Raw genomic sequence first — 15,626 nt, 5'->3', positions numbered from 1 at the left:
TTTTAGACTCATTCATCATTTTAATTATCTGGGAGTTTGCCAGATTCAAATTAAATGAAATGTTTTCTGATCATAGATTTTTATTCTCGTAAATGTAGTGCAAGGGGCAGAATGGAGAACTGCCATGAATAAAAAAGTGGAGTACGTCTAAAAAATGGTATCCTGCTAGTAATAGCCATAAAAAAAAACGTTTCAGAAATCTGATTACGTCTTGCTTTAAAGTAACTATAACAGATTACAGTTTCCTTTTTTGTATCCTGATTATGTAACAAAGTTACAAGTATTCTGTTACTTTCAAAAGATTAGCATATGGCAATCCTGGTCTGGGATCGGTTTGTTAGCCAGCTGCATTGGACTTGATCACAAAAAACTCGGCTCTAAACAGTCAACAGTTTCTTCACTTGTCTAAAATAGCTGACATGAATGGATCTCTGATTGCATTTAAACGATATAAGATTGCATAATATTATAAAGCTACTTCATCTCCAGGGTGTAAAATGCTTCCATAAATATCGCAAAAATCGGGTACAGATTTTATTATCCATTCCAATTTCTAAAGCCACACGCTCATGTTGAATGGTAAACAGCCCCTAATATTCACCACTTATCAGGTTCCCTTTATGAAATGACAGATCACTAGAGATTACACTCATCCCCCCTTGCCTCTTGTATCTCCAGAGACCTGAACGTTTTCAGCAGTGCGATCATAAAAACCATAATCACCTGGTTTTAAGCTCATAAACTGCTTATGAGTTGAATTTGTTGATCAGAACATCTTAAGATGGAAGATGAGACTGGATGAAACTCAAAATTGCTTGACGCAGGAGTCTGTCAGTGCTCATTATATGCTTAAAATCCAAAAGACAATGAACATAGAAGCTGGGTTAAAAAGCCAAAGGCACAGAGTGTTTCAGCTTTAAGGGATGAAACCTGATGTGAATAACGACGGAGTACACAAGGTTGGCTGTGTTTGATTGGCTGTTTGGGTTGTTAAAGTAGTTTAGTTTTGGAATCATGTTTTGTTTATGTCCTTCATCTTTTATTGCATTGGTAAGTATGATCATTTCTGTCTTACTTTATTGGTAGTAGACTGTATATATATTTGTGTCTCATGTTTAACTAGTGCATGATATTGAAATTCTGGTCTGTAATTAGTTTCATGTTATGGCTGATAACCAATTGGAAATATTAAAAATCCAATTTATTTTCTCTAAACAATATTAAAATCAGTAGTTTCAAATGGAGGTTATCCCACATTTCAAAGTAACAATAGTAAAAGTTTTGTAAACTTTTTGCAAGGAATGAACTCATTTTTATGCATGAACGAACACAGCTCCGCCTTGTTACATGTGCACAGTAACTCATTTTGAATTGCGCTCTTAAAGGGACGGTGCTGTTAAAGGGAGAGCCTTCTTCAAGAACTAGTGGTCTTAAAGGGTTATATCTCTGTTGTAAACTATCACTATCTTTTTAAGTTAATAGCAAAAGTAATAGAAATCTAAAAACAAGAGTCCACAATTAAATATCCAATATCAACCAATAAATAATGATTATATGCTAAATGTGTGAGTGAACTGTTGCTATGTGTTATTACTCTGAGATTAGAAATCTTTTGAAATACTAACCCTGCCCCTCTCTCTTTCTCTCTTCTCGCTCTTCTGTTTTGTTTTCTGAAGTCGGGACAGTGACCTCTCAACGATCATCTCCAACCTGCACCACACCCGACAGCACGGCATGCCCGAGGGCCAGCCCTGCTCCGACCTCAGCCTCGCCTCCACCCACTCAGGTAAGACACATCTAGAGACAGCACTCCTGAGACAGGTACACATTTATTCAAAACATGATCACAAATACATGTTTTGGTGTGTCATAGTCCATTTGTTTATGGCCCTTTGAGTGAAAACAGTTAATGGAGAGTTAAAGATATAGTTCACCCAAACATTTTAATTCTGTCAACAAATACTCACTCTCATGTCATCTTGAAGAATGTTGATACTGCTCTTTCCCATACAAAGAAAGTGAACGGTGACTGAGGCTAACATTATGACTAGCATCTCCTTTTGTGTTCCACGAAAGACAGTAAGTCAAATGGGTTTGGAACATGAAGGTGAGTGAATAATGACAAAATATTTCATATTTGACTAAACTATCCCTTTAAGGGACAAAAGAAGACCCTGTGACACATCCAGAAATATAATGTTGAACTGCATTGAAAAATGATTTTCCGATTATGAAAAATTAGCAGTATCTGCCTTATATACATCTTAATTTCAATATAATTTGTTGCTATGATCTCTCTCTCTCTGTGTCTACATTATGCTGTTTTATTACTGTTGTACTTTGCAGTCTTTATCCTTTGATTGATGTAGAACAATTAAACTGACTGCGTGCTGGTATTTTAATTGGGTGTAATTTGCATGATTGAGGGTGGTAAGCTCATTACTTATCCCATTGTGGCCATCTTCATTCCATTACTTAATGCTCTTGTCTACTCGTCTCTTAACACACAACTTAAACCACCGTTAAAACTACTCTCAGTAAATTGCCTTATTTGTCATTAATCCCAGACTAAACAGACAGACTACTGGACGGAATACTATATACTAATCTTATTGATACTTTAAGCACTCATGTGTGCTGTTGTCATTGCCCTTTAAATTATAATTCATATTTTATAAGTAATTATATATTAATACAGTACTTTGTATTTTATTTCATATTTATGTTTTTATACTTGTATTATTTATTTATTTTTTCATAAGCCATCTGCAAATGACTGACCATTGCTAAATAAAAAAGGTTTTAAGAATGCGGAAAATTGAGTCTGAATTTTTAGATACAGTAAATGCGATCTACTTCACACTAAGCCCTTAAATGAATATTCTGGGGTTAATACAAGTAAAGCTCAATCAACAGCATTTGTGGCAAAATGTTGATTACCACAAAAAAATTATTTAGACTCGTCCATCCTTTTCTTTAAAAAAAACAAAAATCAAAGTTACAGTGAGGCACGTACAATAGAAGTGAATGGGGCCAATTTTTGAAGGGTTTAAACAGAAATGTGAAGCTTATAATTTTATAAAAGCACTTACAATAATTCTTCTGTTAAAACTCATGTATTATTTGAGCTATAAAGTTGTTTTAATCATTATTTTTACTGTCATTTTAGGGTTTAAGAGTTTGCTGACATTACATTGTCATGGCAACGAAGTTGTAAAATTGGCTGTAACTTTACACAGAAAAGGTTAGTAAGTGATTTTATCACGCAAAAATCATGTTAATGCGCATATTTTTATGTCTTGGGGCTACACTTTTTGAGTATTTTAACATTTATGGATTGGCCCCATTCACTTCCATTGTGAGTGCCTCACGTGAACCTCGATTTTTTGCTTTTTTTAAAGAAAAGGAGCAACAAGTCAAAATTATTTTTTGTGGTAATCAATATTATGCCACAAATGCTGACGATTGAGCTTGACTTGTATTAAACCTGGAATATTCCTTTAATTATTACAAGTTGGTTACTCTAGTTAGCTTTGGCTATAGTTGTTGTTAACTTTTATTTGTAGTTGTAAGTAACTTTAGATCTTTAGTTTTTTAAGTGTACATAGTACAACCCCAATTTCGTTGGGACAGTATGAAAAATGCTAATATAAACAAAAATTGATTTGTAAATTATATTCACCCTTTGCTGTATTGAAAGCACTACAACTACACATTATATGATGTTTTACCTTGTGAATTTCATAGTTTTTTTTAATGTACAATAATTTCAAATCAGATGATTTCAACACGCTCCAAAAAAGTTGAGACAAAAGTTTAAGGCTAATAACAATTTGACGAGTTAAAATAACAAGGCAATGTGAAACAGGAGATTTTAAACAGGACAATCGTGTCATAGTATATAAGGACCTCCAAAAACAGCCTAGTCCTTCAAGAGCAAGGATCATTCGACATTTGTCAATTTGCCAACAGATGCTTCAGCAAATAATCCAGCATTTTGAGAACAATGTTCAACAAAAAAAAAATTGTAAGGATTTTGGGCATTTCACCCTCTACAGTGCACAATATATTTAAAAGATTCAAGGAATCTGGTCAAATCTCAGTGTGTAAAGGGCAAGACGAAAATCATTTCTGAATGTGTGTGATCTCTGATCCCTCAGACATCACTGTCTTAAAAAATGGCATTCATCTGTAATGGATATCATGAACATGAGCTTGGGGTTACTTTAGTAAACCTTTGTCAGTCCACTCGCTGCTGCATCCACAGATGCAAGTTAAGACTTTACTATGCAAAGCAGAAGCCCTATACATCAACACTGTCCAGAAGCATTGCTGACTTCTCTGGGCTCGGTCTCATTTTAGAAGGAAAGTAGAACAGTGGAACCGTGTTTTTTGGTCTGATGAGTCCTCATTTCAAATAGTTTTTGAAAAACACAGCCGTCATGTTCTCCAGGCCAAAGAGGAAAAGGACCATCCAAGCTGTTATCAGCATCAGGTTCAAAAGCCAGTGTTTGTATGGGCCAGGGGTGTGTCAGTGCCCATGACATGGGTAACTCGCACATCTGTGAGAGCACCATGAATGCAGACAGATATGTACACATTTTGGAGCAGCATATACTGCCATCCAGCACCATCTTTTCCAGGGACATCCTGGAATTTTCAAACCACATACTGCCCAGATTACAAGTGCATGGATGTAAAGTGGCCATATGTGAATATATGCCTCTCAATCCTATTACAGTTGCACTGGCCCTGCCACTGTAAGTCTTAAGCCAGTGTCCCACTCCTCTACATGTCTCTGATGTAATTGCCCCAAAGATGGATCAGATGACCTCTATTTGTCTGGATCCTTAGACTGGACTAGAGATCTAAATTCTAACTTAAAAACAAGACTAGTGTAATCTCTCCTAATCTAAATTGAAGATGCTCATTTAATCATAATCTTAATTGAGAAGGACACAAAGGAATAAGAGCGGAAGCCACCTGCAGCATGGCTGATGACCAAAATCTGTCAGTTTGAGCAGTTAAAAGAGGTTTAAGAGGTGCTGTAAGCAGCTAGACTTGTGTCTGTAAACAAGTCCAATCCGATCGCCCCGCGTGTCTAATTCTGTCTGACAGTGAAATTAGAGAACCTGGGCCAGGTTAGGGGTCGAACAGGGGTAAAACAGGCCCAGATTGAAGTGCCTTGGTTTCTTTGTGCTTTTGTAAAGTCACGATATGATGGGTTATTTCTATAGTTAGTAATTTACTTAAGATATTCGTTTGTTTGTAAGTACATGCTCAGTTGTATAAGAAGACTTTTTCAGTGGCCATGGAGTGGTATTGGATTTACATAGCTGCAATACTTGAGCAAAACTAGACAAATTAACTAGCCATATTGTGTCTAAAGTTGAAGTTAAATAAAGTGTTGTATAAAAACAATATTATACTTGCAATTGTGCTGTACTGTTGTACTGAAGTCATGCTGTTTGCTTAATTGATTGCTAAATTGCAAAATACAGGATGCTGGACCTATCAATATGTAAAATGTTGACCTTATAAAAGCTTGAATCATAGACCTAAGTGTTCATTTTTCTATGTTCAGCTGCGAGACTCCCAACAGATTTTTTTGTTCTGTCACACAGTCTCTTTTACTTTCTTTCAAGTCTGACTTCTTCTTGGGTATGTGGTTGAGCGAGAGAGAAAGAGAAGAAAGGGTTGGAAAAGTTCAGAACAAATGAACAAGCAGAGTGTCGTATGGTATCAAGGGAGGGTGGACTGAAGCGCGGAGTCGCGAGACAGGCGGAGAAAGAAGAAGCTGGTCACCGCTTTGGAGTTGCTTTGCGCCGGAGAGGCCTGTTAATTAAATCTGAGGGACAGACATGAGAGCTGACCCAGGCGTCAGCCACAGCCAGTCAGCGACGGAGGAGAGGCGGCTCCCCCCAACACACCCCCTCCCTTCCTCCCTCCCATGTTCGTCCGGCTAGTCTGCCGGCCTGCTGGCCCCAGCAAGGGATGGGGGGAGGGCAGGGCGCCGGCAGTTCGTCTGGCTCCCTGTGTAGACTCCTAAACGTGGCTTTGCGGTCAGACCAGAGACTCTTAATAGGCATATAAGGTGTTTTTGCTTTTTTCTTCTCGCTCTTCCGCTCTCTTGCTCTACTAAAGGCGAGAGAATCTACATGTGTCTGTGTATGGACCAGAGACAGGGAGTAGTATCCCTGAATTTATATACTGGTAAGCAGTATAACAAAAATATTATGTCACAATATGAGTCATTTTATATGTATGTATCAAAATATAGTTATTTTTGCTGTAAATCCAACCGTAATATGTTTTATATATTACATAACCATATACGCTGTAATGTCTATTTCCGGATTGAAAAGTACTTCTTGTCATTTAATTATATTCTGTTTTAATTTAGAATTTGATGGGCACAAACTAAAAGATAAGATTATAACAAATCTTTAAAAAAAAATACAACAATTGAATGATAAACCTGGTACAATTTTCACACTATGTAAGACTTAAAGCTGAAGTATGCAACTTTTTCATTGTTAAAATATTTTCTTCTTTCCAAGCTTAATATTCAGAGACAACTTCAACACTTCTCAAAAACTGTAAACACTGTGTCTCTGTGTCACTATGAAAATTCCTGTGTTTGTTTTGAGAGACCCGCTTAGACCCACCCCTACAACATTACTCGACAAATGGGCGGGAGTTGGAGGCGGGACTATCTGACTGTTTGAACAACTGCAGATGAGGGGTGTATTTGGAAAGCTGTTTTGAAAACATTTTTTTTTTTTTATTCTGTTCAGTGGCACTAGTGGCACAGAAATTACATACTTCGGCTTTAAGTTAAAAACAAAAGATTTAAAATATTAAAACTAACATTATAAAATGGATAGTTAAGAATCAAAATTCTGATATGCATTTAAAGCTGTTGGCAGATATCAAATATACACACATCTGTGACCACAAATGATGTTACCATCATTTGAATTCTATGTGAATGTGTTAAGCCATGTTTCTTGACAACCTACAAACTACGCAGTTGCGCTATGTCTACACCAGATATGTTTGCCGTGGCTCAGTGCGTTAAAACTAAATAGTTTCCATTATAATCAACTAAGCTGTCTACACTGTAAGTGGCCGTCTGCGACACAGGGCAGATTACAGTTTTCTTCTTGGTGTCGGATATAATGTATCATGGTCTAAATGTTATAGCAGAATCTCTACTGGCATGGTATATATCATTATACTGCCCAGTCATACAGCAGTGTAGCTTCCATTGAAAAAAAAAAAGGTTATGTTTATTTAGTTTTCCATAAATCTACCCTGTGCTTAACCATTAATACACTGTGATTTTTTTTGCATATGTAGTCTGTTCAGCAATTTACTCATCCAGTTGTCACCTTTTCCGTGGTCTTTATTTTTCCCTTAAATTGCGCTCTCTCTGTCTTGTTTTGTTGTTTTTTTTTTTTTGTTCTCTTTCCCATGATTTTGATCTCTTTCTTTTTCTCTCTTACGCCTCATTTTCCTGTCTCTCTCTCTCTCTCTCTCGCTCCCCTAAATAAGGCTCTCAGTGGGAGAGCGGCAGCAAAGGGGGGTGGTGCTGAATCCCCTGGGCTGGCGGAAGCACCACGCTGTTTTCCCCCTCCCCCATAGCCAATCAATGCCAGCCTTTCAGTTCTGGCCGAGCCCCGCAAACAGGGGGATCAATAAGTTATTAGCACCATTCTGTCAGTTGTAATGTGGAGATTGATTGGAGGTTGGAGCTCCGCCGCACCGCCCGCCACTTCCCCTGCCTGATAAAGATGACAGATTAAGGGAATAAGAAAAGGGAATTATGGAGTGTGGCCTGTCCAACCTGTCAGGAGCCAGAGAAAAATTTAGGGAGCAAAGGAGGAGAAAACCAAGAGCCTCCTCCTTTGCTCATTTAGTTTTTTTTGCAATTTTTTTTTCCGTCTATCCCTGTATCCCTATATGAAAGTTGTGACATCGCTATAGCCCGGCTAGGCACCTCTCAGTGTTTGATAAGAGCTGAAGTTTGAAGGAATTAACGGCAGTGCTGGCGACAAGCGTTGGGAACACGGTTGAGGCACGAGGCAGCTCCAAGCCTCCCTGTTTGGGGTTAAATGTGAGCAGCGCAGCTTTAAGAGGCAACATTTAATTGGTATTAAAGGCTTTCCGCCTTAAAATCTCTGACCCTGAGGCAGACAGGCACTACTGAAACCCTGTCTCTCCCTTGAGCGTGCTGAGAGAGACAGAAAGCGTGCAATATTCTCGCTACTGTTGAAGATTTTTAAACACTCTTTGAAGCTCTTTTTGGAATTTATTTTTTCAGTGATCACTAAGTTTCAGAGTGAGAAGAAATTGAAGTGTGTGTAACATATTTTTGGTAAAATTACCCTTTAAAATTTTGTATAAAAGACAAAGGCTATGTTCAGATCTAATACCAACCTAATGCTTATTGCTTACTGAATACTGTGCAGTATACACTGAATATGGCATACCGAATACATGAAACAGAAAGGCTACAGTATGTTAGAATTGCATACTACCATACTATTAGTCAGTGTTGGGTTTAATCCAGTTACAAAGTAATTAGTTACTGTAATTTAATTACATTTGAAGTAAAAAAAGTAGTGAAAGTAAAATGCATTGCATTTTAAATTCTTGTAGTCAGATTACAGTTACTGAATTTCAATTAATGTAATTAATTTTAAGTATATTGTAGGGTTGGGGGGCCTGGGTTGCGAGTTTGAATCCAGGGTGTGCTGATTGACTCCAGCCAGGTCTCCTAAGCAACCAAATTGGCCCGGTTGCTTGGGAGGGTAGAGTCACATGGAGTAACCTCCTCGTGGTTGCGATTAGTGGTTCTCGCTCTCAATGGAGCGGGTGGTAAGTTGTGCGTGGATCGTGGAGAGTAGCATGAGCCTCCACATGCTGAGTCTCCACGGTGTCATGCACAACGAGCCACATGATATGATGCACGGATTGACTGTCTCAGAAGCGGAGGCAACAGAGACTTGTCCTCCGCCACCCGGATTGAGGCGAGTAACCGCGCCACCACGAGGACCTACTAAGTAGTTGGAATTGGGCATTCCAAATTGGGGAGAAAATGGGATAATAAAAAAAATAAAAAAATAAAAAAAGTATATTGTAGGGTTATGTTTATTTATAATATATTATTTATATTGAATACATAAATTATGGCCCTGTAACAAGTCATTGAAGGAGAAATGTTAGGTGCTGAATGTTTTATTGCGTGTAACAATGAACAAGAAAGAAATATAGACATTATTTAGAATTTTTTGAGCTGATTTTTTTTTAAAGTAATTAGTAATGTGATTAATTTTCAATGAATTAATTAGTAAAGTAATCTGAAACAATTTTAGAGAAATAATTAGTAATTTGTAATGGTTTACTATTTTTAAGTAACTTACCCATCACTGCTATTAGTATTCAGTATGCATTCTGTGCACAGTATGTGCATTTACTGTGTGCTTGGAATATCAAGATATTACCTACGTAGATATATACCCAGATGTGCAGTATACAACAGAGCTTACTTTAAGAAATACTGTATCTCACAATGCAATGCACTTAATTTGACCTTTCATTTCCTACGTGACAAATGACCTGAAAGCAATATCAACTGCAGTTTTTAATTGCCTTCTTGATGCATTATTTGATCGGACTGCCAAGATTTCAGACATTAAGATGCAAAATTGGATTAAAAATGTGAAAAATAAGTTTTTTAATAAAAACGTTTTAATTTCCAAGATGATTACTGGATTGCACTCGCTAAATTAAACCTGCAACATAGTGAGGACATGAGGCAACAATGTAGCATACAACTGCTTGAAAAGTTAATCGTTGCATATTTTATACTTTATTTAAATAGTTGGCAGTATACATACTACACGTATAGGTATATTACAGACCGGGCCAGTGGGGCCAGTGCCCAGGGGCCCTTGACTACCAGGGCTGCAAGGTCTGGCAGCCCATCAACTTTGAAAACAAATGTAGCATACAACTGCTTGAAAAGTTAATCGTTGCATATTTTATACTTTATTTAAATAGTAGGCGGTATACATACTACGCGTATAGGTGTATTACAGACCAGGCCAGTGCCCACAGTGGCCCCTCAATAGGGCACTGTGACTATGAGGGCCACCAGCCCGCTTATAGGACACTTTTGCCTTCATGTTTCTAATTAAAAAAAAAATTTTTTTTTTTTTAGCCACTCTTTAAAAATTTGAAATTTGAATTTTCTGACTATTATTTCATATAGGCTTTATAAGGTTAAACTTTATGCTTTGTATGAAAAGTGCTGTCGAAAAAAAATATTTAATTGCTATAACTGCATTTCTCCCCAATATTACAAAAAATAACTGGGCTTAGGTTGTTGGTAAAAAGAAGATATTGATATTTTATTTTGTGATGTACAAAAGTACTGACCTACAAATTAAAAGTTTGTCGAGACAAACTATATGTTGGTTTAACAAAACCTTGTCTGAAAGTTTGAAGTAGTTTTAAATGCTTGAAGTTAAAAATTTTACAGGTCTTGCAGTAAGAGAAAGAAAGAGAGCATCTTAAAGCAGATTAAAGGGCTTGTGTGTAGGTTTTGATAGCTGAAGTTTGAAATCATGAACATTACAAAACAGACTCTTAGATCATTGAAAAACTCTGTTAATATAATCTACTCTTACATTTTGGCTTACATGATGCCTTCACAGGGCTTTTCAATGGGAGAATAATAAAGGTAGCCAGGCTGTAGCGTCATTGCTAACAGAATTTACAATAAAATGACCAAATGACCACTATTTTTGTGCCCCACACCTTTCAGCCCTTTGAAGCTCTTACAATGGAGGGTAAAGTCTTTACAGGAAATAGGGAATAGGGATGATCACTTCTGAATGGAATGCACCTCATCATTCAGATGAGTTAGAAAAGATATAGCAGCACGAGCTGCCTGAACTTCTTTTCACCAAACCCATATGTACATGCTGTGGGAGTCTATTTGTTAAATTCTTTATATTTAAAGTGTTTGATGAAGTTAAAATATGTCGTAATGTATTATTGCCCCTTTAAATATATGCATGTTTCACATTTATTACACGTTTTGTTACATTCTTGTTTTTGTATGCATAATTTGTAGTATTTACAAATATTTACATTGAGTTACATTATGTATGACATGGGTATTCAATTAAAGTTCTAAGAGGTCTGGTCTCTACATTTCCTTCCCAGCAAATGTCTGGACAATAACTTACATGGTGTCAGTAGTAAGTATACTGTAGCTATGAAATTACATAAGGAATGCTTAATCAATTTGATGAAATAGTTATTATAAATTTACAAGTTGGCAGAAATAGTACTTTGTAAAAGAAAAAGGAAAAAAATCATAAAGTCAAAACAGTCTCTTCAAAATTAGGCAAGGATTATGACATTGGGGCCCCAGAGACAAAGCCAAAGTAGTGGGGTTTGGGGGATCTCCTACAAAAAGATTCAAATATTTCAATTACTTCATCAATCGAGTGCACTTTGATATGTATATTAAAAGATAAAATCTCTGTTTATTTTGAAGCTGAATGACAGCAATCCAGTGTTTGTGTTTGAATATTTTTAGATACCTAAGGGGCAAAGCAGGCCTTATGACTAAAGAAAGATACATTATGGGGGTTCAGGGGTATCCCCCGAGACAAAATGTGGACAAATGTAAAAGTCTGAATGGACCGTTTTTATATTTTCCTTGAAGTGAAAATCTACCAACAACAAACAATGTACATCATAATAGTAAAGCTTAAAATACTGTTATCTAAAGTTAAGTAGGCCTATAAATGGAATATAAATATCAAATAATGGAAACATTCTCATGAGAACTCCACTATACTACTAGTAATATAAAATTTCTGGATGTTTTTCCTCGCCATCTATGCCAGAGATGATGGCATCTTTGATTAATTTTCACAAAAGTAATTTGTGAAATACTTTAAACATGCTGATCATAATAAAGGCAATTTTAGACGAAAAAAAAAACGTCATTGTTTAAAGGCACTCAGGAAGCACGTTGTCCTGTCACAAACCTGGTTTAGCTGAACGGTCGGATTCATTTCAGACAGATGAAGTTCACTTTGCTTCATGTGTGTTTTAGCGAAAGATGCCAGTATGCTCACTGTATTTTTCTGCTATGGTCAAATACACGTGATTGTATAGGATGTGGATCTCGTCACGAGACTAATTTGCATAAATGCATGCGTTTGAATAGGCTGATGTTTCTTCACCACTGCTAGAGACAGAGAGGCTGCGCTGCACTTGGTAAGTGGTGCCCATTCGATCATGTTTGAAAACTGTCTGAAATTAATTTATTGGAGGGGTTAGACCTAAAAGACAATTGGCCCCAGGCCCTTGCTAGTCATAATCCGCCCCTGACTATGCAGTAAGGTGTATGTTAGTATCCCATTCCAAGCACAACCAGGAAGTTAAATTCAGACTCTGTCCAAAAAGAAACAAATGTGAGAAAAAAATATGAAAAAATGTTGATGCAGGCACACAACAGAGAACAATAAATGGATAGAAGCAGAGAAGAGTGAGTGAATAGTTAATGTGGAAGTTTATAAGGAGAAAAGAATCTGGCGGAGTGAGTCAGTGTCGCTTTCTGCCTCCAGCTCCTCCATGCAGAATAACAGCCGAACTTACACTTCTTTTGTTGAGTCCATTACTTCAGCTAGAAACCAAAGTGCAAACAACAGAAATAGTGTGGTCCGGAGCCAGGTTTCCTCTCTTCCTGCGCCGATGCCACGGGCATACTGCCCTGCTCGAAACTTCTCCCTTTCGCTTACGAAAGAATTCTGTAATGCAGATCACTCAGTCATGCACTGTCAAATCACATCATCAGGATTTAAAGGTTTTTAAAAGTTCTGTTTAATCACTTGAGGGGTTTGATTCAGAGGAGAGAATGGTATGTGAGTTTTAGCTGCACTTCACTCTGAGTGACAGTTGATTTCAAACTATGGAGATGGAGGTAGAGATGGAGAGGAACTGGACTGAGCCCAGGGCTTTGGGAGGGTTGGCAGGCAGGAAGTTGCCTGATAAGACGCAATGGAGCTTGGAGAACAGGCTGGGCTGGAGATGGCAGCACTAGGGTGGCTGAGCCCTGTGGGAAAGACACTACTATGAAGTTAGGGTCAAACAGAGACAGAGAGAAAGAGAGAGGGGATCAGTCTGTGCCAGCCTAGCTACTACAGAAACCAGGGGGTGCTGTGGTTTTATTGTAGTATTTCCCAACTTTTCATGTCTTGTACTGCCATAGCACTGTCAGTAAAGCTCAAATACCTTCACATTCCAGTCTCTCCCCTGATTCAAACCCATTTTAACAAATATTATACTGTGGCCGTATTACAGGAACATTTTAGAATCATATATTATCTGGTTAGTAACCATGGCGATTTCAGAATCCTAACTTGAACTTTTCAGATCTTAATCGTCGTGTCGGAATAACTGAAATTACGAGATTTCAATTTATTAGTTTCTATGGCAACACTCATAACGCCAAAACGGCTTTGTTGTTGATAACAACAGTTTATTTGTTAGTACATCAATTCATGAATTCACCTCTATATGTTGTTGCAAAAGTTTTAAGAACAAAAAAGCGCTCCAGGTAACAGTGGCATAACAAAATGGCATATGAAACAGAAATATGTGTTCACTACCTTCAAATGTTGAGGCCGCTGCCATTTTGGCTCTTTTACATGACGTCAAGACAGTCAAGTTGGAGCTTTTAAAGAATTCTGAGTTTACAACTTGTAAATGCGAGGTCTACGAAGACGTTAACGCATTTTACAAGTCGTAATCTCGTAATTACAGTTTCGGACATAATGTGAACGCGCCATAACTTAATATAGGAAGTTTCTGAAATGCAGACCCTGGATATCATAAAGCATCATCATTAGTATTGTTAAAATGGCCATTATTACAATAGGTGTATTTCCACCATTGGGCTGAACAGTTCTGAGCAAACGGTTCCAGTTGCACTTCCACTTGAACACAGTTCGGTAGGGTACGTTTACAAACCGTTCCCCGCACTGATTTCTCAACACAGTTAGCTAACTAGACAGAGAACTAGGCTGGTGGAACAGCTGTACGTGGCGTGGCGACATATGATTGGTCACTTATCAGTTATTTTCATTTTAATCCTGATTTTACCACCCCACAATGGAAAAAGAAACCTTAACCATGTCAACGAGCCCACATTGGTTTAGAACAGCATGATTCAACAGGGCTAACCATTCAACCTGATAATGGAAAAGTGCCTAAACACTCACTTTTAAACTAAAAACAATGGCTGTGGATGAAAAACAGACTCACCAAGTAGTAGTTTGAGAAATATAGAATCTGTTATTTTATTTCTGCATTTAGTTTGATATTTGTTTAATTGGTTTAAGATATTTGATGGGATGAAAATAGGAAAGAGCATTGTGTTGTTGTGGAGAAATGCGAGCACTGTTGCAGAAATCTACTTTTGTCTTTATTTATACCCACAATTGTGCGTATATATATGAGTGTCGTCCACACAAATTGCCAAACCAAAAACATACACATATTTTTTTTTTCTTAAAAAAGGTACTGTATATGTTAAGTATATGGTTGGGAATCACTAGTTTATAACACTATTCATGTTTTCTTACCCATTTTCTCAATTATTTGAAGTGTTAACTTAAGCTGTCTGATCACGTTCAGAGCTCCCTTTGGCTCATACATAGACAGTAGAAGCCGATCACTATAATTTTACTCTTATGCAATAATCATGTCAGTTCCTCATGAAGATAGAGAGTGGAAAATAATTGAATATGCCAAGGGAGATTCTTCACCTCAAAGATTGTCGGTGGGAGAAAAAGAGTTGAGGAGACAGACGGAGGGAGTGTTGTTGTTGTCTTTGGGCGGAGGTTAGGAGAGGAGATGGGGGCCCATTAGAGAGGCCCCTTTTTCTCTTTGGAGTGGGATAGACAGCCTTCTCCCCCCCTTGGATGATACATCAAACAGCGTCATTATTAAACCTCGTTCCCCACAAAGACTTCCAGACCGAGCACTGCCTCTCCAAAAGCTCTTTCAAGTGCAGGCTTGCTTTTCTTTCTCTCTCTCTCCAGCACTCTTATCAGAGAGAGGGATGAACAGAACACTTGGTGTCAAGAGGCAGGAGGAGAGGAGGGGTGTGAGAGGAGTTTGTACTTTTGTGTTGGAGATATATGAAGGTTCAGCCTCCCTTGGTTTTGTTGCCATGTTAGAATCTCCACATTTTACACCTTTATTTGATGTGTAGAGCTTTATTCATGGATGACAATTAAGGGTAAGGTAATTTGTAGAAATGGCTTCCTTTTAAAGAGGATGTGTGTAATTGTTCATCCCGACCAGCCCGAAATAGCAACACTGGCTCAATGCAATTGAGTTTGGGGCAGGATGATCTGTTTGGCCAGCCGATGACAGATGGGAAATGTCTGGGAAACCTGCTTGAAAATATTCATTATTTTTGCATTTCCTTTTGGTGACAGAATTTACATACTTCAGCTGATAGTTCACCCAAAAATGATAAGTCTCTATTATTTACTCACCCCCAAGCCATCTGAAACTCATATTACAAA

At 37.6% G+C, this 15,626-nt stretch overlaps 1 protein-coding gene across 4 annotated transcripts in view; it reads left to right on the top strand.

The window, feature by feature from the left end:
* The window catches only part of samd11 (sterile alpha motif domain containing 11), a 124,293-nt gene that overhangs the window by 48,826 nt on the left and 59,841 nt on the right, over nucleotides 1–15,626 (top strand). For all 4 annotated transcript variants that reach the window (XM_051662998.1, XM_051662997.1, XM_051663000.1 and 1 more), the window contains exon 4: nucleotides 1,677–1,786. In XM_051662998.1, coding sequence (XP_051518958.1) covers nucleotides 1,677–1,786 — 110 coding nt within the window. The remainder of the gene's footprint in view (nucleotides 1–1,676; nucleotides 1,787–15,626) is intronic.

The sequence above is a fragment of the Myxocyprinus asiaticus genome, chromosome 29 (assembly GCF_019703515.2).
Source record: "Myxocyprinus asiaticus isolate MX2 ecotype Aquarium Trade chromosome 29, UBuf_Myxa_2, whole genome shotgun sequence".
NCBI lineage: Eukaryota > Metazoa > Chordata > Actinopteri > Cypriniformes > Catostomidae > Myxocyprinus > Myxocyprinus asiaticus.
Note: the sequence above shows the minus strand (reverse complement) of the source record. Positions and strands in the feature narration are given on the sequence as shown.